The following is a 26,458-nucleotide window of genomic DNA, read 5'->3' as shown; positions in this document are numbered from 1 at the left end:
ATGAAAATTTCAAAACCTTGAATGAGTAGACGAATAAGGAAACATGTATTTTTCTATGAAACATGATTGGTACCATTACCGAAAACTTAGAAATGAGGAATATCCACACACGGTGTGACAAAAAACATTGATGAATGATCATGTGTCATCACGTGCATAGTCATTCATGGTGTGTTTTTCATATACTACAGTGACATGATTATTGTAAAACTTTCCCAAATTCAACACGCCTACACTGGAATGAGGTGATATGACATGAATCCTATCCTTCTACTAGCAATAACCCTTAAGATGTGCAATAACATGTATCAAGGGCAATTTCAACCAATAATGTGAAACCTAAGTGATAATTAACTAAAATTTTCAACCTGCATAATTTTCACAAATCTTAAGCAAAATGTTAGAAATCAAAACTCAATAAATTAACTCATCTATATGCTATTAGAAAGACTCAACGTTGGTGCAACAATACAATCGCAAATCATCTTTACAGACTTTCAAAGCATTGATTTATTTCAATATTATTACATGCATCAACATATAAATTAATACAATTAGTCAAGGTTACATGTATTAATTTCAAGAAAATATTTCTTAAAAATGCTTTGATACCATTGTTGGGGTTTTTAGGTAGTCGGATATTGGTTGGGCAACAGATACATTAGAAAAATTTTAATCATGTATTAGAGAAACCTTGAAAACTTTACAAAGGATCATGTTTTAAAGAATAATTTACATGAACATGTCATTAAACAACATAAGTTGTTTAATAATATCATACCTATGTTTAATAGCTCCTTTAAATCTTTGCGTGGCTTATGAGATCGTTATCTAACCCATAATTGAGGTTGCACCTTATTATTCGCACGAAGCATAGACTTGGAGAGGCTAAACTATGCACAAGAGGTTGTTAGGGCTTTGTGGATAACGTATGTGTGTATTGAGAGTCATGCATGACAACTAGGGTTTGTAATGAACATTTCTAAATTTTAAAATTGCATTCATATAAATAAATAACGTCATGCACTAAAGGCATGCACGATCGTGTGTCTTTACTTAGTAAGAATGACCGTTCATATATATGACTAGTCGTTCTTGGTTTCATAAAAGTTATTCTAAGTTGATTCAATCCTATTAGATAAGCTTACTATGATCCAAAATTCTTACCACCTATATACATCAAGATTATTACCAAATAACCCAATGTCTCAAAGTCCAAATCAACTCTTATGTGAGTGTGATCTATAAGCTCTCTATTAAATTGGTAGTAACTAAATTCAAATTGAATCTAGATACATACTAAGATTGACTTCTAGTAAAACATTCTAGTCACCTAATTGATAGAAAGTCAATGAATTTCTTTTGATTTTGTCAACTACATAGTTATATACAATTAGATCTCTTCATCAATTGATATCTTTTGAGGTTGAGACATGGATTTGTGTCTATCTCAATAACTCCTTAAATTGACTTGATACATATTAATAACTGAATGACATAGACTAGGTTACGGCCTAATCCTACTATGATCACAAATTCAAATGGTTATACTGTTTTTTAGTATTCTCATGTGAGATATCATCTCTCATGCTCAGTAAGTGATGAATCTTTTATTGATCTATTATAGTCATCATATAGATTTCAAAATGGTTGGTTGCAATCTTTAGGGAACCCTAGTTACGGTAACACATTGGATAATGTCGAACCATATTGATTCTTGTATGAGATGATCTATTTATCTCAAGTCTAAAGACCATATATACCTGTGAGTTAGAGGATTAATTCTCATAAACATAAGAGCAATCATTCATTTGGAAATCTGCTTATTGAATTTGTTTGATGAATATGTCTACAACATGCACCCATAAATTATATCAAGTTGTCAACAAACAACTTTGACACATGAGAATTGTCGTTACCTTTTGGTAAGATCACTCAATACTATGATAATCTTATTACTATAACTTGTGCCCTTAGTCATAGTAATATTAGGATTACATATGTTTCTAAAATGGTCATGTTATGTGTCATACGGTTTCCACGGTCAGTCGTCTGATTCCTTTGGTATGATTATACTATTTTAAGGATATATTATTCTTACAAACAAATTATGTTTAATGTTAATATGCATGAATAACAAAGTACCTTTTGCTAATAAATGAATAAATTACATAGTCATAAATGCCCAAACTGATTAGTTTACCCTAACAGTCTCTATCCTAATCAGTGAACGATTGTGAATATTTTATGCACAATCATTCTCCTTACATGAACCTTAATTCTACATTGATGCAAGACTGTTTTTGTCTTTTTAATGATCATAAATCGTGTCTAAAACTTTGATTTCAGGCTATTTTGGTCAAACTCACGTAATGTGTCACACCCACATGCATGCACTTGGGGTGTTTTAGTCTATTCCTATTTTTATTTGATTTATGTAAATGATAAGTTTAAAAGGCACTGTACCACTGTGCACATCAAGAGTGCATGCTTGTACATGAGTAAAGAAAGGTAAATTGGTTATTTTGTGTATGACGCATGAAACAATATATGTATTGAAAGATTTACAACCGTGCATGGAGAAAGTGCATATTCGTACACTTGATTAAAAAATTAAATAGTGTTAGTTGGTTTTCATGCATGTTGTTTGCATAAGGAAGCATACCACCATATATAACGTTTAAATTTTAAATAAAAATGTTCCAAGTGATTACAAAATGTTATTTATGTCATGAAACCATTTGTACAACTATGTAAAAAGGTTGCGCAATCATGAGTGACATTATTTAGAAGAATTAAAAAGGGGTGTTGGTGTTTGATGACAACTATTTTGCAACATTGTTTGATAAAGCCAAATAGAAAGAACATTGTGTTTGTGTGAGTTCTTTGAGAGACTAAAAGTCACCAGAATGAGCTTGTGCTATTGGAAATTCTTATTGCCATGTGACGGCATAGCTGTCATTGGAAAAAAGGTAAGCAGGAATGACTTTCTTTACTAAAATTATTGATTTATAAGCTAAGTATACTAAGAATGGTTCTAGATAACTTTGAATATATGATGAATCTTTAAGAAGGGAGTGTGATATGTGCAGGGTTGTAGAAAGGGGATATGAACTAAGCATTTTAGGACCACATATGTTTATGTATTGTATATATTAATTGAGAATTATTGCATGTCGACTTATGTTGTCTGGTGAATTTTATATGATTTTAGGACATTTGAAACTTATTTTTTATGCTCTAAGGCATAGAGACTTGATCGAACTTGTCAAAAAACACTTGAAATTTAAGGTAGACGATGATACATAATTGTACAAGTAGAGATGAATGACTGTAGACACCCTTGAAAAAAGATGATTTGAACGTGCATGAGTGCATGCTCATAATAGGTATATAATAAGTAGTGTATGATTGTGCATTATAGGGTGCAACTTGTACATAAGGTATAAGGATTCATATGTGTGAGTTGATAGAGTGCATGATTGTGATAAGCTAGATTTAGGATTTACAAACATTAGGGAAAATTTTAGAGAACCATTAGTCAAAGTTACAGAACATGACTGTGACTCAAAGGAGTGTACACCTATGCATAGCCTTATGTGTAAGGCAATCACATTCATAAATAAGAGAAAAATTATTATGTTATCTCTATGTTGTGTTCTAAATGAGGATGAGTATAGAAGAGCTTTATTAGATGAGAGTTAAGACAATTAGCAAACAATAGGTGTTCAACTATGTGAAAGACAACATAGACCACAACTAAAGTAGATTTGTGTCAAATTTAGAAAAGTTATGAAAAATGTAGAGATAATAATGATTATTGAAGTAGCTACTAGTTATGACGAATATCGCATAGTTTATGTGAAACCATTAGAGTTGTATCTAGATACTCATGAGATGCTTCATGCACTCATTGCCAAGGTGCATAATAGTTCACTTATGATCAGGTATGCTTGAAAATGGAGAATTACATTAGTTTATTTCTCAAGTGGTCAATGAGATGCTTCATGCATTGTAAGAGCCATTTGAGGATGGTTTTTAGTTAATAGTCTCGTATTTATGCGTACATGGAAAGGGAATGACTAAAATCATATTCCTTGTGTAACCAGGATTCAATGCTTAGTCAGCCTTAAGTCAAGTCGACATTGTGCTATATGCACTAGTAGTAGTAAACATATAGGATATTTATATATGCTTTTACAAAGCATTTGAGATACTCAAGATTAAAAGTTAGGTATCCAATTGGTGCCCTAAGCTTAGGAATAGTCATCTGAGACGATAATGCTTATGGAAATTAGGCATATGTACTATTGTAGTATAAAAGGTAGGCATTTGTGGTGTTAGATAACATCTAAGAATGTATCTCATGAATGATCTATATATACAGTTTAGCTTTGGAATGCTAGTTAAGTTTGATGTTATTTAGGCACTTCGATAGTTCACATATTTATTGAGTCCTATAACACTCATGCGTTCCTTTGTTGTGGTTTTGCAAGTACGAATAAGGCATGCACAAGTATAAGAAGGTCAACTTGATGAGTACTTGTATGAGGAGGGACCAAGTGCTATGTCTATTTCTTTGATGTAATGTTTTTGGACATTTGTTATTGACTTGTAATTTGCACATTTTAGTACTTTGGTTGTTATTATGTACTTGGATTGATGTGTGAGTTTTGTGGATTGTATGAGTATGATGTTATTCAAATTATTTTATTAGACACCTTTTTGCATGTATTTAAGTTTAAGTTTATCATGCTATTATGGATGTATGTTCTACTATATGTATGATAAGAAAAATTTTAAGTCAACACATCTCTTTGGCTACATATTCCTTCCAAAGGTATATATTTAGAAAGGGGTGTTACATAATAATTTCATATTATTATATTATGAGAATATGTCTAACATTTCTTGTACATCATCTTCATCACAATAACACCAAATCAAACGTGATATAACTTTACATATCTTGCATACTAATCGCAATTTACATAAACATACGTGTTTGAATATACATACATACATACATACATATATATATATATATATATATATATATATATATATCAAGGTTAACATCAAACTACACTAAACAAATAGCAAAGTCGATTTCTATAAAATTCTTTAAAAAAAAAAGTCATTGCATAACATCTCCTAATTACCTTGCTTCTAAGTTGAAGAATTTGAAGCCAAAATCCTACTTTCTTCCATTATTTTTTTTTTTCAAAAAAATGAGTTTTGTCATTGGAGAATATGATAAGATATCAGTTTAAAAGAAAGTAATGCCTTATGAAAGTGGGCGATCATGCAAAAATGTGTCTAATTTAAATAGATACAATTAAATAACTACTAAAACAATAAGACAACAATGCACTTTCAATGAATAGTCGTTCTACCTCTTAACTTATCTAACATGATACATTACCGATATTGTCCACCTAGCACGATATGATAGGTGTGCATCATGCATGGCAATTTAATAGCCTTTTTAATCAATTTCACATACTTCAATAATTAGTCAAATTTCTCATTCATCAATATCAAAATTAACTCAAATATCAATAAAAAATACAAAACTTACTTCACTAAACACCTGTGGGTGTTATATTTCTCCCCTTTAAAAGAATTTTATCCAAAACTTCAATTGAAAAAATTGGGATAATGACCTCTCATATCTTGCCTTACATCCTAAATAGCTTCTTCAACTTTGTTGTTTCTACAAAAGACCTTCACTAAAGATACTTGCTCATTCCAAAGCATTTTGACCTTTCTATCTAGAATTTGAATCAATTACTCCTCTACACCACACTAACTGACAACTTCATCTCTTTTGTCCTTAAGAAATGGGTAAGATATCCCATATAGTTATAAAGCAACGAGAAATGGAACACATTATGCATGTGATCTATGCTCTTAGAAAGATAAGTCTGTAAGCCACCTTACTAATAGTCTCTAATATCTCAAATGGATCGATATATTTGGAAGTCAGTTCGCCTTTTCTTTTGAATCTAATCACATGTTTATATGAGGCTACTTTTACAAAAAATTTATCACCTATATTGAGTTCCATTTCTTACCTTTTTTTATTTGCATAATTTTTCTATTTATTGTAGACTTGCTTTATTCTCTAGCTTATCAACTTGATATCCTTTATCATTTTTTTGCCATATCTAGCCCAAGTGCCTAGTGAAGAAATCTCATTTTCTCATATCATCCCAATGAAAAGTGATTGTCATTTCCTACCATAAAGTGTCTTATAAGGTGTTATCTTCATCATTGTTTGATAGTTGTTGTAGAAGGCGAACTCCATCAATGGTACAATCTTAGTCAAACTCGCCTTATGATCCAAATAATAGGCTCTCAACATGCCTTCAATCACTTGATTTGTTCTCTTTGTTTGACCATATGATTGGGGATGATAGACAATACTAAATGATAATTTAGTACTTAATAATATTTATAAACTCCTCTAGAATGTGAATACAAACCTCATATCTCAATCCAACATAATTTTCTTGGGTACTCATGGAACCTCACTACCTCTCTCACATGTAGCTATCCCAATTGGTTTATGGAGGTAGTGTCATTGACTAGCAAAGAATGCGATGACTATAAGGATTTATGGCCTTCATCAATAGAATTAATAACACATATAGGCTATTTAGAGATATACTTGCATAGACGACTTATTCAACTTTTGTTAATGGCAAAAGATTGTAAGATCACTCTTAGAATCAAGTGTAAACTTGCTCCATGGTATTCACACGAAGCAATAACTTGAATGGAGGTTGAAACCATGCTCGAGGCTTGCTAGAACTTAAGGATGATTTATAGTTAGTAAGTACAGGTTCACAGTATCAAGTTAGAGTAAATAATATCCTCTTAAAGACTAGTTTAGAGTTGGCCAAGTCAAAGGGCAAAATATAAATTATAAAAAGTTTGAGTTATGTTCCTACTTACTAAGTATCTATCACTTACATTTCCTGTTTTGTCTATCTTACAAAAGATAGGATTGAGTGACAGCTATGGTGTGAGGGTTCATCAGATGTAAGAAGTAGAGAGGCATTTTATCAATTCATCATTTTATGTATTGAAGATGTATTGTGATCAACATTTTCGTTTCTTATGTCTTTGAGTTTTTTCGATAAACTATGGGTACTTTGTTAATGTTTATGGGAGTCTATTTTTATAAGTATGTAATGGAGACATCCTTTGTACGTTCTTGTTGTATAATTTAATAAAGGGTATTTATATCTTTTTATTAATTTTCATTTTTTCTTTTATTTTTATTCTAATGCATGCTCTTGTAATAAATGTTAGTAATAGTTTCCTCTAGAGGGTAGTATTTTTAGAAGTAGGTGTTACAAACGTGCTTATCAATACATCTCAGTGATATGAGTAGCCATGATAGGCAAACAACATAAGCATACGGTGAATTAAATGTAGGACACAAAAGTTCATCGCATTGCATTACAAGTCTTTCTTAAGTCTCCACATGTCATGCATCTGTGCAAAAGATAAAGAGTTTTCGAAGTCTTACTCACACTCTATATAAATTGGGGGTAGTTGTTAAGTGGAAAAAAAATTCTCTTTGACCAAATTCACATAAACAAACATCCAAGAGTTAACTAGCCAATGATAAGCTATTCAGTTATGGACCACACATGCCACCCATTTATAGATTAACTAAAGCTTTAGATAAAAATTCCATCACTTAGAGATAATGAGAAGAATTCCACCTGACAATCAGACTCCTTAGCATTTGTGACACTATGTTTTGATTCCATCCCATGTCTATAGGGGAACAATCTATCAGCTCTTAACAAATTGAGATTAATTAATGAATTATCCTATTTTTATAGAAATAGAATATGAATAAATCTCTAGATTTATGCTTGTGTTAGAAATACTTCAGTATTGTAATTACTTATAACACTACGTTCTATCCTATAAATAAAAATGATTTCACAGAGATAAAGAAAGATCCGACCAAAGATTGAGAGAGCTAAATTCTGCCCAAGAATTATTGTATTACATAATGATACTCTTTTGAAATTTTCCTAGACACGCAAATAATATAACTGAGGATGTATGCTCCCGAGCAACGACCAATCCACAATAAATATATCTTATCTTTAACACTCACTCACACAATTTTATACACTTATCATGACTATTTTTATTCATTATTTTACATAGAAGGATATAATTATTTCAATAATTTTAATCATCATTATTGTTTTTCTTGTGTTTGGCCTAATATTGTACACTTGTCATTGGTGTAAGTAAATTTCCATCAACAAGCCATAAGAGTTTGGTCCATCAAGATGGGACGTAACTAAGGGCACATTGATATTCAAATAATGTCCTAAATTTCTCTCTATAAAGTTATGGATGTTTTTTTTTTTTATCATGTAATTCATAGTTTGATAGCATAATCATGTAACCAAACTAGGAGTTTATATATCGTTTGGAGCTATATCCAAGATTTGCCTTGGAGCTGATCTGGGCAAGCTTTAACATTTTTCTACATTACTCAGTCCTTACCTACAAGCGAGTAAATACTTCAATATTATTATGATGATTTGCCATTGCAACACATTAAAAGTTATTGTTTGCAGGCATGAAGAAGTGAATTCAAGAAGCCCTCTAGTGTACTTACCTGATACGAAGCCATCAGACAAGTGCCTTGCCAAAATCATTAAGCTCCATCACCAGCCAAATCACCAAAGATCATAATGTACATGATTGCACCATCAGTTAAAATTTTTTAAATAAAGGACGCTAAATACAAGAAGTCAAAATATTATTATCCCAAAACCTAAAACAAAGAATAAAGAAAAAGAAATTGGCATGATAATATTAATACAATTTGTACTGTAATATGACCATAGTTACAAAATAAGATCACCCAACAACAGGCCCACACAATGAAGTCTATTCAAGTAGAGCCCATTTCAATTCATAGGTTACAGGCCTAGCATACACAAAACCTTAATAAATATAGTTTATCAAATAACTATTTAATCCAAAAATTAAATTAATAAAGATAAATATCAAATATTAATATTAAGATTTTAATAGGTTTTCCTACATTTATCTTTGATTCATGGAATCTGGCTGGTGAATTCCTCCTAAAAACTGGATATATGAGTTTGGTTGTACCAATTTTAGTTTTTAATAGTAATTAATTATTAATATCTAATATTTTTATGAATCCGTGTTGTGTTAAAAAACAAATATCAAAATTGTTCAAACCAATTCAAAATCTTTTTATCAATTTCATGGATTTTAATTATGAGTTTATGCCTTTTCTTTTGGGTTCTTAGTGATTAATGGTCCCTCTGTTGATCTTGAATGTGAGTGAACGTTCATTTCATTTTTTATTCTCATGCATTTTTACTCATAATTATCCATTTTTAGTGCATTGAAATAATTAAAGAGTAAATTACAGCTTGAAAGAAGCAACTACAGATAAAAATAAAAGCAAAAATAATTAGAGGACTTAATCATTAGGATGAGGCTTTCGTTACCCACCATTCATACTAGATAAAACCAGCCACGAAACCTTCTTTTATCTCATACAATTTTCCTATTTGCTTGGAGAGTTTGAGCTTCAGATTTCTCAGCTCTAGATAATAAGCATGGCGCTCAGAATGTGGGCTTCTTCGACTGCTAATGCACTCAGACTCTCTTCAGCTTTCAAAACCTCCCTTTCTCCTGCTGCCTTTTCCCTCTCCAGATGCTTCTCTTCCGGTACTTCAATTTTCTTGCCTTTTCGTTTTCTTGATGTTGTCAGAATGTTGTTGACACGGGGTTCATTTGAATTGTCTTGTAGTTTTGGAGGGGTTGAAGTATGCGTCTTCTCATGAGTGGGTGAAGCATGAAGGCCCAGTGGCCATCATTGGCATCACCGATCATGCTCAGGTTTTTATTTTTCATTCTTTTCTCTATCGAAATCGTTTATTTTCAAGATATTGTTGGATTTATTTTTCTCTTACTCACCTCACAGTAGAATTTTGAACATATCCCTCTCAATTCAAATTGAGGACTTCGTACTTGGAAACTAATATGTTACCGAATGTTCGATGGCAGGACCATCTGGGTGAAGTAGTGTTTGTGGAGCTGCCGGAACCCGGTAGCGCAGTGAGCCAAGGTGGCAGCTTTGGGGCTGTGGAAAGTGTGAAAGCAACTAGCGACATTAACTCTCCAATATCTGGTGAGATTGTTGAGGTCAACTCAAAGCTTAGTGAATCTCCTGGCTTGGTAATTTTCCCTTTGAATTTCTTATCTCTTTTCATCTGCCTTTAGCAATAAAATGCAGGACTATATTTTGAGTTAATTTGTTGCTAATTTTGATGGTTTAAACAATGAAGATAAATTCAAGCCCATATGAAGAAGGATGGATGATAAAGGTGAAGCCTAGCAGTCCATCAGAATTGGAGTCCTTGATGGGCCCAAAGGAATACACAAAATTCTGTGAGGAAGAAGGTCATTAGGATTAAGATATGTTCAACTTCCAAACATTTTCCTCTTCTTTTTTTTCAAGTTACTACTTGTTTGTTTTGTCATTTTCATCTTCATGTAATTATTTTTTATTAAGACCGATTTCTTGCCTTATACTCATTAATATTTTCAACCTTTTTCCCCACCAATTAATAATCTTGAATAACTTCCTAGAAAGAAAACAATAATTCATTGTTCGCATATGTTAGTTGCTTCATAAGCAGATTTAATTTCTAGGAAATGTGTGTATGTTCATGCAGCTTAGTTACTTTTGCAAGACAGCATAGGAGCTAGCAATCCTTCAAATCGCGAAATTATAAAATTAAGTCAAAACTGTGAACAACAGTAGAACAACTCTGCTTTAATATAAAAGACTATGCACAAATTTTAAAATTACGAATGAGTAGCAGAATGGTCTTATTTTACTGTGAACGACCATGATTCAAATTTAAGACATTTTGGTTAAAATATTGAATGACTAGAGGAACAACTCCATCCCCACTTAGATCCATTTCTTCGTGTCTGTCAAATTTTAGATGTTTTGGGAAACTTTACAATTTTGAGTTTTGGTTTAATTGGTTTTCTTTTTTATTATTTTTTCTGCAGACTAGGGTTTTAAAAGGTATTTAACAATTGTTTTGCCCTAAAAACATCATACTATTGATTATTATTGATTGAGTGAATTAGTAAATAAATTTAATAGTGGTTTTTCTAATCTAGTATTTGAATGTTGATACAATTTAGTGGTGATTTATTGTATCACTTGTTCTTATTGTGATTGTCCAGCCATGTCTTGATTGTTTTGACATCACAAAGGGGGCGTTTGATTCTAGTTTTTTAAAATTACCTTGGTAATCTATTTTTTATTTCTTTGTTTGATTTATTAGTAATAAAATATTACAGTAATTTTTTATTACCAATGCTAACGTGACAGGTAATATAGGTGGTAATCTGATTACCACCTTCATCTTAGGTATTTATATATTACCAAGGTAATCTTGATTTTATTATAATTATATTATTATTTATTAATTTTTTGAGACAAAAATAAATTTATTTTTAATTAATATGATAAATAATATAAAATTATTTAAAAATAATTATATTTAAGGGCATATAAATAAAATAATTTATTAATAATTTTTTATTACCTTTAACCAAACACAATAATAATTTATACCTATCAAATTTTATCAAACATAGTAATTATTTATACCCAGTAATTTTCTAAATAATATATCTTCAAGGTAATATTTCTATTTTGGTAATAAAATATTACGTAAACCAAACGCTCCTAAAGGGTTGTACTGGTAAGTACACTATTAGAGAACCAAGATTAAGTTACTTTACTCTAAAAATTAAAAAAAAAAAAGGAGATAATCAGAGGCTTCAAATTCTGTCTAACTTATGAAACTAGTAATGTATAACTCAGTTGTAGTTAAAGAGAAACTGATGCAGGAAAATGTAGATTTCAAACTTGGGTAGATCAGCTCGGGGCAAATCCTTGTTTGATCTCTAAAGGGAATAAAACCTCTTGGTTTAGCTAGATGGTTCCGCATTCAAGTTAAAAAAAAAAATCAATAATACTAAGATTGCATAACTTAGTTGTTTGATAACATTGGTGACCACTCACTTACCTCCGATCTTGAAGGATCATATTGGTTTGGCTCAAGGTAACTTTCAAGATCCATGAGAATTCCTCTCTTCCAAACCAAAAGATTCAAACCTTTAGGTATTGTATAAATTGTAAATCCAAAATTATCCCTTAGAAAGATCCAAAAGTGAGTAATGAGGAAAAGTTAATTAAGCATTAGGTGACTAACCTCTGATGGTAACATCTACCTTTTCCTAGCTAAAATTTGAAAATGAAAGATTGGTTCTTTGTAATCTTTCATCTTATCACCTATATCATTAGAAAAGGAAAAAGAAAAATATGTAGCTTGTTATATGCATCGTGGAAAGCCATGATTAGACATAACAAGTTAGCTATGTCTTAGCAAGATATTCCATTTGTTTAATTTCGATAAGATTCTATCCTTGTGTTGGGGGTCTTCTCTTGATAATCTCCTCTTGCTTTTCTTGCCAACTTGAATTCAACCACGTTTATTAACAGTGTCTTTATCACTTAAAATAAAATTTGTATGTGTATATACATGGTCATTATATTGTCTAGGCAATCCTGAACCTTGGTTTTTTGTAGCATTTATACTGTAAAACTCCTCATTGATTATACTCACAAGAATCAACATTCAAGAAGCAACTACCTAACAATAAGCTACAAGGACAATGATCAAATGCATCATCTACTCACAAGTCAAGCTAAACTATAGATAGAAGGTTTACCACTCATAGATTATGAGAAGAACTCCATTTGGGAGTTTAACTTCTTAACATCTACAAGATTATGTTTTTATCTATCTCACATCTACATGGGAAAACAATAGTTTCCTATCAAATTATGATAATGCAATCTTATTTTTGTATAATTAGAATACAAATAACTTTAGAATAATACTTGTATTAGGAATACCTAAATATAATATTTTCATATAACTCTACCTCTACGTTTTATAAATATAAAAGACCAACATGAAGGTAAGAAATCCTCAAAGAATTACTTCCTTGTAAACATGATTGAAACTCATTCACACTATCCTAGTGAAAAAAAAATGATAATTATGAATATAGACTCTTGAATAGTAGGTCAAACCATGTTAAAAATTTCTTTCTAACTAGTTAACTCATATACTCACTCACATATTATTTTTTCATATTATACATTATATAATGGATATAGAAAATTAATAGTTAATTTTAATTGCCACTATTGCCTTTTTAATGTATGGTTCAATATCGCGTGCTTCTTTCTAGTGTACACAAAATTGTATCAACAGTTTAACACTAGAAAAAAGAACACTTTAAAGAATTTTTCCCACTATTACACGACATAAAACTCACACTCACTTATCCTTCAATTGCAAAACAACTTCTAAGATGACCTTTGGAAGATGGAACATAAGAACTTTGAGTTACCACACTTTTGATGAATCCAACTTAAGTTGCAATTTCACTCCTCTATAACCATTTACTCTTACCATGAAAAACCAACTAGTTTTGATACTTGAGACGTAACTATTAACATTTAGCCTGGCTATACAATTGAATGTTACCATATGCTACTTTGACAACACCCTCATAATTAAAGACCTTAGTTCCTTTAAAAGGATTAATTATAATGGAACACCATTTTCTCACATAGTTATTGTTCATTCTTATCGGTATTGATGATGGCAAATTGCCTTTAAATAAGGGATATTGAATCTTATTGAATGCATATCACTCCTCAAACTTACTACCTCCTATTGAAAGCTCCTCTAACGGATACAAAAACAATGTGTTTTTTAGAATAGAAACCAGATCGACTCATTTCTTATGAGCAAAATGTCCTACACTTGTAATTGTGTTACAAGGCGTTAATAAGCCATATGATAGCTCAAGATGTTTTGATGGCAAGATGGCCAACTTAAGCTTCCAAATCCCGATACCAATTATGTGTGACCACTTGAATGTAGATTAAACCTCTTTTAAAAAGGTGGCAAAAAAAAAAAAAACTTTACCTGATAATGTCTTTTAATGCATGGAATATGACTTTCATTGAGTAGACATTAGCTATCCACCATCATCACATAGTGGTCTTTCATCCAACTACAATAGGTGAGATAACCTAAGTCCTCAAGCTCAAAGGCTAAAACACTAATTAGTGGATACCATCTCTTGACATAGGGAGGAAGCCTCCTGTTAAGGAAAAAAAATATCCATTTAATTCCCATAATATGTTAGTGTTATATTTCATTTTGACAGGCAAAATGATCTATGTTGTTAGACCTATAAGTCAGACTTGTATGAGTACTTAAATGTCCATTGATTCTCTCTAGAGAAGGTGACCAAATGAAACCTAATGGATACCATCCCAAATTGCATGAGAATTTCCTCTCATCAAGGTTATTATATCCACTTAGTGCTATTAAACATTAATGCTCTAAATGAAGTTAAAAGGCGAGGCAACCCCTCAATCACCAAGCTTGAGGACTGGAGTAGCGACTTATAGATACCATCCCTATACACACAGAGGTTACCTCATGTGTAGAAGATACTATTTGTTCAATGCTACCATGCGTTGACACCTTTACTGGGCCTCAAAGGATAAGGTGACCTTGATTACCAAGTTTTAGGATTCGATTGACACTGATTAGATACTGACTCCTAACATGAATAATATATTATGTACTCAACACTTTTAAACATTGATTCTCTAACTAGATTAGAAAGGTGAGTTAACCCCAATCACCAAACCTATGGTCTGGAGTGGTGACCTATGGATATAAACCTTAGACACACAAAAGCTACCTCTTGTATAAGAAATACTATCCATTCAATGCTACCATGTGTTGACACATAATTGGTCTCAAAGGACAAGGTCACCTTGGTTGGAAAGTTTAAGGATCTAATTGGTACCTAATACATACCATTTTCTACCATCATAAAGATATTATTTAGTTAGTATTATTATATTAATACTTTAATAGGCTTTGAATGACAAGAAAATTATGATTGTTAAGCTTAGGGATCGATGTGGTGACCTATGGACATCAGCTCTAGGTGTGTAAGGTTATCTTTTTTCAAGAAGATATTATCTACTTAGTGTTTTCAAAGGTTAAACCTATAATTGACCTTGATAGGTTGGGAAAATTTCGTTGCCAAACCTTAAGGCCAGGTTCATAAGACCATTAGAATGTTTGTTGGACATATTTGAAGAAAGTGATCGAATGCACCCCAATAAGTATCTTATTGGATAATTTCATACAAACCCTTTATGTTCTTGTAGTGAAAATTGATAAGCTAGACATCAGAGGTGGAGATTCTCTATGCTCCCCATTGGTGGACCATATGATGGAGTTAATGCTTTAAAGCTAATCGTTTTGATAATATAAATTTATGTTGTCATATTTATACAACTCCTAGTAGCACTCCTTATCTGTAAGTGCATATGTTTACATGCATGCCAAAATAAATGTCTTTAGATCAGTAAAACCATGATAAAGGGATTAATATGTAGCTTGATTATGAGAAACCTACATTCACATATAGTGGCCTTTCTAGAAATATCTATAGTCATGATATTATTTTGACCTATGGCATATGTAATATGGTTAAGACTATTATGGTGCTAATGACCCCACAAAAAGGTAGTGATAGATCTCGTGTGTCAAGGTTGTTTGTTAATAGTATGGTGTAACATATAAATGCATATTGAGTAGATATATCCACTAGACTAACTTGCCAAGAAGATTTCATATGGATAGTTACCCTAATGTCTATAAAGCATAGCTTTTAATAAACATTGATACATGTGATCCTTTGGCTAAAGGTCATCAAATAATCTTGTGTAAGGATCGATATGGTTTGATACCAACTTAACATAATTCTTGAGAAAAGATTATGAAAAGGGTGATGATTAGCTATATTAATAGATATGTGAAAATATTCATCACTCATAGGTATGGGAGTAATATCTCTATTAGGTCTACTGAAGAATCTTAATGACGACTTAAACTTACGGCCATAATAGGATTAAGTTATCACTCAATTCAATATTGTTTAGTTTTTAATTCAGATATTAATCAATCTATATCAAGGGTCATTTGACGCAGATTTTAATTATGTGCCTCAACCTCGAAGAGATGTCTTTTGGCAAAAGAATCATATTGTACAATAACCATATTGTTGATAAGTTCATGTTTATCGCTAACACTTTATTATTTTGCTAACCACGACATATTACTGGAGGTCAATCTAAGTCTATTTATGAATGGATAACACATTATAGATTTGTTACGAATCTGTTCATTACTAACATGATAAAGAGCCTAAGGGTTGCACATAAAATGGGTAAATTATGAGATTTAGACGCCTTACACTGTATGAACTAAATCATGGTTGAAATATGAGATGATAATTTGAAGCTCCGTATGATAGTTGGATTGAAGTATGACTTTGTCTACTTAAAAGGTCAAATAGGATAACTTAGAAATAGATGGGCTGGAATGAAAAATTAGAGAGTTAACTTTATCATATTTGGATAAAAAAGTTTAAATATTGGATAACTGTCAAGTTACATGAACAGACATGTATAGTGAATAAATGAGGGTTTATTATCTTAGGTTAACCTTATCTAATAATCATATCGTATTTTCGAATGGTTAATCAAGATATGGTATGATATAGTACAATTCATATGAATGATTATATGTAATTAATCAACAACTATATATGATTTTATATATAAATGAATTATATTATGGCCCTTTTTCAAAATTTTAAACACTTTTTACCTATATTTTGTTCCTAAGGTGTCTAATAAATCCATAAAGTCTTCCATTACCTATTTCATGCATGTGTGCTTTGTGTGGATACATCGGTGTCATCTTACACTGGATTGGGGAATGATACAAAAGTTGTTAAATTGCTTAAAGACAAAGAAGCCTCTAATGTTAGTAAGTATCATAAACACCCAATGGTGATTTGGTTTTAAACTATGCATAATATGAACTATAAATTGATCTTATAACATTCATGGTTGAATAATGTTATTTTAAATTTTTTGAAATTACGCTTTTGATATGCATGTTCTTATCTTACTCACTACTACCATGACTACACTCTACTGATCAATCAATCAACAAGATATATGCCACACATAATAACACCACGGTATTCTCTCACCAGAAAACCATAAGGGGAGATTACACCAAATGAGATGTCCAAAGCTTTTGTCACTATCACAATGATGTTGGACATGACACCTACTAGTGTCAAAACCTTAAAGATTCCATCAAATACCTCATCAGGAAAGGAAATCTATATTGTGTCAATAAGACCATGTTGTAAATTTGCAGCATTAAGTAGTTGGTAAAGTCTATCACAATAGTATGTATTTGTCTACTCAGGTCATTGTGGAGGAACTAGACACTTTTATCCCAAATATAACATATTTATTGAAATTATTCAAGTCTAGGGGCATCAAAATCCTCCCTTTTTTGTTGTTCACAATTTCACAAATCTATGTCCATACTTAACTTTAACGAACGAATAACTCTTAAGTCTCATGTTCAAAGTTTTATGTTTAAGTATCTACACACATGAACTCTAATTATGTTTGAAGTCTTCGCTTGCTCTTGCCCAAATTTATTGTACACTTAAGTTTGCCAATTCAAAATCCTTAAGTTAGTATATTGATGTTAAAATTGAGCTATAACAAATGTACTCTGAAACAAAACAATATCTTATTTGTTGTTTGTGATTGTGCAAAACCTACAACCATAACTCAAGTTTAATGGATGAAAGATCTTTAAGTCTTTTAGTCAAAGTTTTAGTTCGAAGTATTTAACATTTAACCTTTTTTTTTTATCTTATTAAGTTTTTCCCTACTCTTATGCAAATTCGTTGTTTACTTAAATGTATTAGTCCAAAATCTTTAAGTTCTAATAATGCTGCTAAAAATTCTCTTGTATTATTGTAAACATTTGTATTTTATTACATCATATAAAGGATAAAAAAAGAAAAAGAAAATAAAAGAATAAGGAGTTGATCTTAAGTGAGCATTAGCTAATGAGTGGAAGAGGGATCGTTGGCTACCTTCAATACCTCTTTAGAAGTGAGTTCCCTACAATTTTCCTCATAAATTCAAACAATCTGTTCAAGCCTTTAATCCTTGCTATTTTTTGTTGAGTTTTGCTAACCCTTTTAATTACTCAATATTGCCTCTATTCATTGGTTGACTGTAACATCTCTCTCCAGAAGTACTGCCCTCTGAAGAAAAAATATTACTAATTAATATATGGAATGTCTATAAAAAAAAAATTAAAATGAACTCCTCACTAAAAACGTTTTGAAATTGTTATATGAAAATTGAAAATTCAGAAGCGAACAAAAGATGCATATATTACATAAAAAAACTCATCTGAAAGCATTTGAAATCATGGAGTAATCATGTACAGACCCTTAGATACAACTGTACCCTTAGATACTATATGTGTACAACTATACGCATGTAACATAAACCATAGATAACCTGTCCCAGGTCAAATCTATCCTCGTTGACCCAACCCTGTCTCGCAGCTACCTCGATTACCTATACCTGCAATCATGAAGAGAAAAGAAGTGAGGGATAAGAACACCCAGTAATAGGAAAGAAATAAGTAAACTATCTCCTTTTGATGGAATAATCTGGCCTATTTTTTTCTATTAATGTCATACATTGTCCTATTTGGTATCTATCTTATACATTCTGAAAGTTGACTATAGAGATTTGACACTTATCTAAGTTTACGCTCTCTTTCTTTCTCTCACTACACTATCTTGGAATCCAAACTATACTCTACTATGAGTGGACCTTACTGTAGGTCTATGTCCTATATATGGACTTGTCTTACTACGGACGTGTCTTACTGTGGGCTGTGTAGCATGAAATGCCCCCTCATAGTTCATAGCATGCATGCATTATCTTTTACTAATCTTGCTTCCATTTAGAACTGAAACTTGTACTCGGGCCCTTTCTTTCTCTTTAGGCACATGGGATACTATTACATATCCATAACCCAACAGACCATACTCTCAAGGTGACCTCTGACTTTTAAGCCACAAATTTCCTTTCTTCCTTTTCTTTCTTTTTTTTTTTTTCTCTCATTTCTTTCCCTTTCTTTCTTTCTTTCCAAAAACTGTAATTACTATTTATTTAGTAGGACGATTTTTTTTTTCAAGCCATTTAACAGTTCAAACGGTCTCCAAATGATATAAACTATATATCATTGAAAAAAAGATTCAAAGAGCTTTCTAATGAGCTATAACAACACTCATGATTCATTATATAAAGTAGTCAAAATGAGCTTTCTTGCTTTTTTTCTTTGTAAAAACTATAATTACAATTATTTAGTAGAGTAGTTTTTTTATTTAAGTAATTTAACAACCTAAACGGTCTTCAAATCATACAAATTATATGTCACTAAAAAGAGGATTTAAAGAGCCTTCCAATGAGCTATCGTAATACTCATAAGTCATCAAATAAGACAGTCAAAATGTGGGATGAAATCAATGGTAAAACTATAAATATTTCCCAACTCTCTATCATGAACCAAAATCACACACATAGATACCCTAAATAGCAAAACTATATCTCTCAACTTCAAAACTCCTTAACCATGTCATTTAACTCAACTCAATCAAGTATATATGCCCACTCATATCTATATATGTATCCCTATGTCCCTTGTTATAGCCTTATCATTTATATATATAAACCTTTCTTTTTTGCTTCCAACCATGAGCAATGCATCCATATAACACAAAATCATCATTTATAACATAGAGCAAAGGAACCAAAGACACAAAAGCATGAAACATAGAGTTTATTTAGCAAATTTAGGGGAGACCAAGAATGATTCTACTTACCTTGCTTCAAACCAACACTTGCCAAACTTACTTCCTCCTCTTTGCCATACTTATTTTCTCACCAAGAATCCCCTTAAATCAATACCAAAACACACTAACATATTTATATAACATACTCCAATATATATAAACATAGGTGAAGGGAAAATAAGGAGATCTTTTGTAATACTCTCAGGTATGTTCTAAGGGTATTTATGTCTTTTGGCCTTATTTTAACACATTTCCAGTTTCAAATATATATATTCAAATGTGTGTGTGTGTGTGTGTATATATATATATATATATATATATATATATATATATATATATATATATATATATATATATATATATACATATAACTAAAACTACAAAAGAACAAAGGACATAAAGCCAAAAAAGTATATATGAGAGAAACCAAAATGTATGTGTATCATGAGTGGTATTATAGCTCGTTGGAAAGCTCTTTAAATCTTCTTTTCAATGATATATAGTTTGTATGATTTGAAGACATATGGATTATTAAATTGCTTAAACAAAAAGACTGCTCTATCAAATGAACAGTAATTATAGTTTTTGGAAAGAAAACTCATTTTGACTACTTTATCTAATGATTCATGAGTGCTGCTATAGCTCATTGGATAACTCTTTGAATCCCTTTTTCAATGATATATAGTTTGTATCATTTGAAGACTGTTTGAATTGTTAAATTGCTTGAAAAAAAGGTTACCTACCAAATGAACAGTAATTACAATTTTTGGAAAGAAAGAAAGGAAAAGGAAGAGAGAAAAAGAAAAGAAAGAAAAGGAAGAAAGAAAATTTGGGGCTCAAAAGTCAGGGGTTATCTCGAAAGTATGGTCTGATGGGTTATAGATACGCAATAGTAACCCATGTGCCTAAAGAGAAAGAAAAGGCCTGGGCATGAGTTCAATTTTAGATAGAAACAAGATCAGTAAGAGATAATGCATACATGTTACACCACCTGCAATAAGGCACGTCTGTAGTAGGATAAGTTCATAGTAGGACATAAACCCGCAGTAGAACATAGTTTAGATTTTGAGATGGTATAGTGAGAGAAAAAAAAAGATCTCGAGCCTAGAAAAGTGTCAAATCCCTATAGTTAGCTTCCAAAAAATATCAGATAGATACTAGATAGGACAAAGTGTGACTCTAATAGAAAAAGATGAGCCAGGTTATTCTCTCAAAGGAGATAGTTTACTTATTTCTTTCCCTTTACTCGGTATTCTTATCCTTCAATTCATTTCCTTTCATGATTGCAAGTACAGGTGATTAAGGTAGCTATGAGGCAGGGTTGCGTCATGAGGATAGATCCAGGTTAGAGCAAGTTATCTATGGTTTATGTTACATGTGTATGACCGTATGATATTGTTGACTTCTGGCCTTATACAGATATAGTTTTTAGATAATTGTACAGTTATGTCTAAGGGTATGTATATAATTACTCTATGACTTCAGATGCTATCAAATGAGTTTTTGAATGTGATATATACATCTTTTGTTCACTTCTGGATTTTCAGCTTTCATAGAACAATTTCTGAACGTTTTTAGCGACGAGTTTATTTTAAAGTATTTTTTAAATAGATGCTCCAAAATTAATTAGTAAAATTTTTCCTCCAGAGGGTAATATTTCTAAAGTGGGATGTTACATCTTTTAGTTACCAAAGCCTCCAAAATGTTTCCTCTATTTTTCTTTCCTTACTCTGTCTTCCAAAACCCCTTTAAATCATCCCCTTTTCTTCAAAAATAAAGAAGCAGCATGAAGAAGGTTGAGTTTTTGGAAGGGATAAGAGAAGAAGATGAAAAAAGACATTTTGTTTTGTCTTTTATCCTTTATTGTATGTACATACATTTTTGGCTTATCATATTTACTTATCCTTTGTCTTTTTGTAATTTTTGTTTTTTTATATATATATATATATACACATACATCTGAACATATATATAAATATATATTTATACATACCTTTGAACATATATATTTAAGACTAGATATGTCTCAAAGTAAGGCCAAAAGACATAAATGCCCTTGAAACGTACCTGAAGGTATTACAAGTCTTCCCTCTTATAAGAATTTCATCCTTAGAATTCATAAAAATAGCTTTGGGTATTTCTCCCTAATAGTTTGCTCTATTTCCTAGGTGGCCTCCTCTATCTTCTGGTTTCTCTATATGACATTTACAAGAGGAACTTGTCGGTTCCTTAGCTGTTTAATTTTTCTGTCAAGTATCTGAATCGGTCTTTCTTCATGACTAAGGTCTTCTAATAACTGAATATCATCCGTATTCATGACTTGGGAATGATCACCAAAGCACTTCCTCAAAGATGAGACATGAAATACATCATGAATTCGGTCCATATTGGCTGGTAAGGCCAATCTGTAAGCCACTTTACTAATCTCTCAACTATCTCATATGGACTATGGGAGCTAGCTTTTCTTTCTTTCCAAATCTCATCAAATGCTTGAATAGAACAACCTTTACAAATACAAACCTACCCACATTGAATTCCAAGTCTCAGTGTCGATGGTCTGTATAACATTTTTATTGATCCTGCGCCTATTTTATTCTCTACCTGATCAATTGGACATAACTGATCATTTTCTGGGTCAACTCAGGTTGAAGGGATTGGAATAACATATCTCTCTATCCTCTCTCATCCTAGTGGAGAGGAGAATGACACCTCTTACCATATAATACCTTATAAGATGTCATTTGAATACTTGTTTGGTAGTTATTATTATAAGCAAACTCTACCATAGGCAAAATTTCTACCCACATAGCTTTATGATCCAGACAACAAGCTCTCAACATATCCTGCAAAATCTGATTAACCCTCTTTAGCTGACCATCTGTATGAGGATTATATGTTATCTCTTTAGCTGACCATTTGTATGAGGATAATATGTTATACTAAATACCAAATTAGTACCCAAATATCCCTAAAAACTCTTCCAAAACACTTATACAAATCTCGTATCATGATAAGATACTATGGTCATAGGTACCCTATGTAATCTAACAATCTCCCTAACTGATCTACGGTAGCATTATCTTTGATAGGTAGGAAATGAGCCAACTTGGTAAATCTAACAACAATCACCTAGATAACATTGTATCCATTCTAAACTCTAGGGAGCCCACTGATGAAATCCATAAAAATATGCTCCTATTTCCATTTTGGAATTTACAAAGGTTGAAGCAACCTTGATAGTCTCTACTGACAGGTGAGACGTCTGGTAACAAACTTGCCTATATCCTTTGTCATGCCCGATCACCAAAAATGCCTCTTTAAATCTTGATACATCTTTACATCTCTAGGGTAGGTAGTGTAAAAATAACTATGAGCCTCTGCAAGAGTCTTTTGTCTCAATTTAGTTATCTGGGGAACACATACTTGATTTTTCAATCTGAGAACTCCATTCGATACTTTGAAATCTATCTCAAGACCTTTTTGAACTTTTTGAATTATTCATCGACACTGCTTATCTCATGTCTAAGCCTTTTAAATCTTACCATAAGAGTGGGCTAAATCTCTAATCTGGCGAAGGCTCCAATCATAAGGTTAATCTGTTCTTGGTCCATATCTCTCTGAATTTCTCTCTGGACTATCAATTATGATATCATCAAGTTTCTACTGAGGGCATCTGTAATCATATTAGCCTTGCCCGAATGGTATTTAATATCATAATCAGTCTTTTACTAACTCGAGCCATCGCTTTTGTCTTATATTTAACTTTTTCTAAGTGAAGAAATATCTAAAGCTCTTATTGTAAGTATAAATATTATATCTTACCCCATACAAATAGTGTCTCTACAATTTCAAAGCAAAAATCACTGTTGTTAACTCTAAATCATGAGTGGGGTATCAGGTTTTGAATTCTTTCAACTGTCTCGAGGCATATGCTATCACTTTGTCCCGCAACATCAACACTGCTCCTAAACCACTGTGTAAGGCATCGGTGTACAAATCATACTCAACTCCCTCCTTTAAAAGTGCTAACACAAGAGTAGTAATCAATCTTCTTTTCAATTCTTGGAAACTTACCTCACAAACATCTGACCACTGAAATGGCATGACTTTCTTTGTGAGAGTTATAAGAGGTTTAGCCAATTTGGCAAATCCCTTCACAAACCTTCGATAATACCACTCCAAACCCAAAAAACTATGAACCTTCTTGACTGTCTTTAGTCTCTGCCACTCGACTACAGCCACAATTTTACTAGGATCTATGGATATACCCTGTACTAAAATCACATGCCCCAAAAAGGTTAACTCTATCTAGCCAAAATTCGTATTTTGAGAATTTGGTGTAAAGTTGTTTCTTTCTCAACCTCTGGAAGGTAAACCTCAAGTACTGCTCATGCTTCTCTCGACTGCAGGAGTACACTAAAATGTCATCAATGAATACCATGATAAATTTATCTAAGCAGTCATGGAATACCCTGTTCATCAAATCCATAAATACTGCAGAGGCATTCATCAATCTGAATGACATCATTATAAACTCAAAGTAGTCATACCTCATTTGGAAAGTTGTCTTGGGTATATCCTGTTCTAGTACTCTCACCTAGTGATAACCAGATCTTGGATAAGACCACGGATTCCCTCAACTGATCAAATAAGTCATCAATCCTAGGTAGTGGGTATTTGTTCTTAACTATAACTTTATTTAGCTCTCTATAATTAATACACATTCTCATGGACACGTATTTCTTTTTCACAAATAGAATGGGACCTCCTTGAGGAGAGTGGCTCAATCTAATAAAACCATGATCTAACAACTCTTAAAGCTACTTCTTTAGTTCTTGCAACTTAATAGAGGTCATTCAGTAGGGTACTCTTGAAATAAGTGTTATGCCCAGCTGAACCTATCGCTTGGGAGCTAATCCTGATAGCTCATTTGAAAACACATTTGGAAACTCCTGTACCACTGATGTCTCATCAATACTTAGGTTTAACTCAATCTTGCTCACTATACAAGCTAAATATCCAATGCACCTTTTTTTCAATATTTTACTGGCTTTAAATATATTAATCATCAAACTCCAAATATGATCCTCATCGAACTCAAACTGATCTTTAGATTCCAGGCTGAATCTTAATTTCTTCTTTTTATAATCAATCTCAACTTCGTATCTTTCCAAGAAGTCTATCCCTAAAATCATGTCAAAATCTAGCATTTCAAACATAATCAGGTCCACTAGTAGTTATCTACCCTGAATCACAACACTCTGTAGCAATATCATCTTACTAATAACTGACCCCTTATCAGGCAACTCTAGCATAATCCTTTAGGCTATTCTGATGAGTTGTACCCTTAGCCTCATAAGCAAACTCTTGGCTGCAAAACAATGAGTAATGCCATAATTAACTAAAACATAAATAGAAGTATCAAGATAAAGAATCTGACTCATGATTATTGATGGGTTGGCTTCTATTGGGCCCTAGGTGATCGTATTAACTTTGGCTATAGTCCTTCCTACAGACTACTGTTACTTTACTCTTACTGGGTAGTTGTACAAAAATGGGCTATATGTCTAGGCTTACAACATTTGAAACAAACTGTTTAGCCTTTCAAATGTTCTCCTTTATGTTACTTTTTACATTTCTGGCAAGCTGAGATCTCAGGTCTTCTTTTTTCTTTCCACTATTTCAGTTCTTTTTAATGCCTTAAACTGGAAAGGTTACTGACCCTTCTTATCTCAGTCTGGAAGAAGGTCTCTTTGTGTTGAAATTAAACCACTGCTCATCGAGGGAACTGGCATGGTAGTAGAGGGTATAATTATTTGCCCTATAGTCTGATCGAACCTTCTCCTCATAAAAACCTTTGCCCTTAAAGCTCTATAGAGGGCCTTTGCATATGTCCTAGTGGTTACGCCCTCATCATAACATCTCGGGTTATTTCTGGATTTAAATCATACATAAACTTCTATATATGCCCTACCTCTATACTAGCTATCTCGGGGGTATACTGGGGCAATTGATTAAACTTCGTAGAAATTCCTTTACGAAATCTGTCCCTTGAACAAGATTAATAAACTCTTAGGGCCTAATGAAGTAACATCGACACCTTTGTACTTTGCCTCAAATCAGTGCCTGAACTTGAACCAAGCCATCTCTGAGACATTGATCGTCTCTTTGACTAAGTTCCACTATATTCTTGCCCTTGACTTGAGAAGATAGATGACATATCTCACTCTCTCTTAGTTAGTCATGTCGAATAGGGTCATAACACTCTCTACTAATTCTAGCCACTCTTCAACTGCTATTGGGTATTTTGCACCATCAAATTTTTAAGGCTGGTGCATACTAGGGAGGTTGAAAATAAGATGTAGTTGAGTTCTTATTGGGGCTACTATAGATGTTGAAGTCATCTCTATCGTATCATGCCCCGGTGTTGGTGGTATATATGTCATCTCATTTCCCTACGTAGGGGCCCATTTAT

The 26,458-nt window shown here is 32.2% G+C and overlaps 1 protein-coding gene across 1 annotated transcript; it reads left to right on the top strand.

The window, feature by feature from the left end:
- The first annotated feature begins 9,539 nt into the window (after positions 1-9,539).
- Positions 9,540-10,655, top strand: LOC123222994 (glycine cleavage system H protein, mitochondrial-like). Its single transcript, XM_044646037.1, has 4 exons — positions 9,540-9,756; positions 9,839-9,927; positions 10,096-10,266; positions 10,377-10,655. The coding sequence occupies exons 1-4, from the start codon at positions 9,645-9,647 to the stop codon at positions 10,497-10,499; spliced, it is 495 nt and encodes a 164-aa protein (XP_044501972.1). The 5' UTR covers positions 9,540-9,644; the 3' UTR covers positions 10,500-10,655.
- Positions 10,656-26,458: the final 15,803 nt, after the last annotated feature.

This window comes from Mangifera indica, chromosome 8 (genome assembly GCF_011075055.1).
Source record: "Mangifera indica cultivar Alphonso chromosome 8, CATAS_Mindica_2.1, whole genome shotgun sequence".
Lineage (NCBI taxonomy): Eukaryota > Viridiplantae > Streptophyta > Magnoliopsida > Sapindales > Anacardiaceae > Mangifera > Mangifera indica.
The sequence above is the reverse complement of the archived record's forward strand: the minus strand, read 5'-3'. Positions and strand labels throughout refer to the sequence as shown.

What these genes read in the sequence shown, in the direction of transcription:
- LOC123222994 (XM_044646037.1), top strand. Translation starts at nt 9,645, where the DNA reads ATGGCGCTCAGAATGTGGGCTTCTTCGACTGCTAATGCACTCAGACTC. An exon ending in GCATCACCGATCATGCTCAG is followed by an intron (nt 9,928 to 10,095) that starts GTTTTTATTTTT and finishes GTTCGATGGCAG; the next exon opens with GACCATCTGGGTGAAGTAGT. An exon ending in TTAGTGAATCTCCTGGCTTG is followed by an intron (nt 10,267 to 10,376) that starts GTAATTTTCCCT and finishes TAAACAATGAAG; the next exon opens with ATAAATTCAAGCCCATATGA.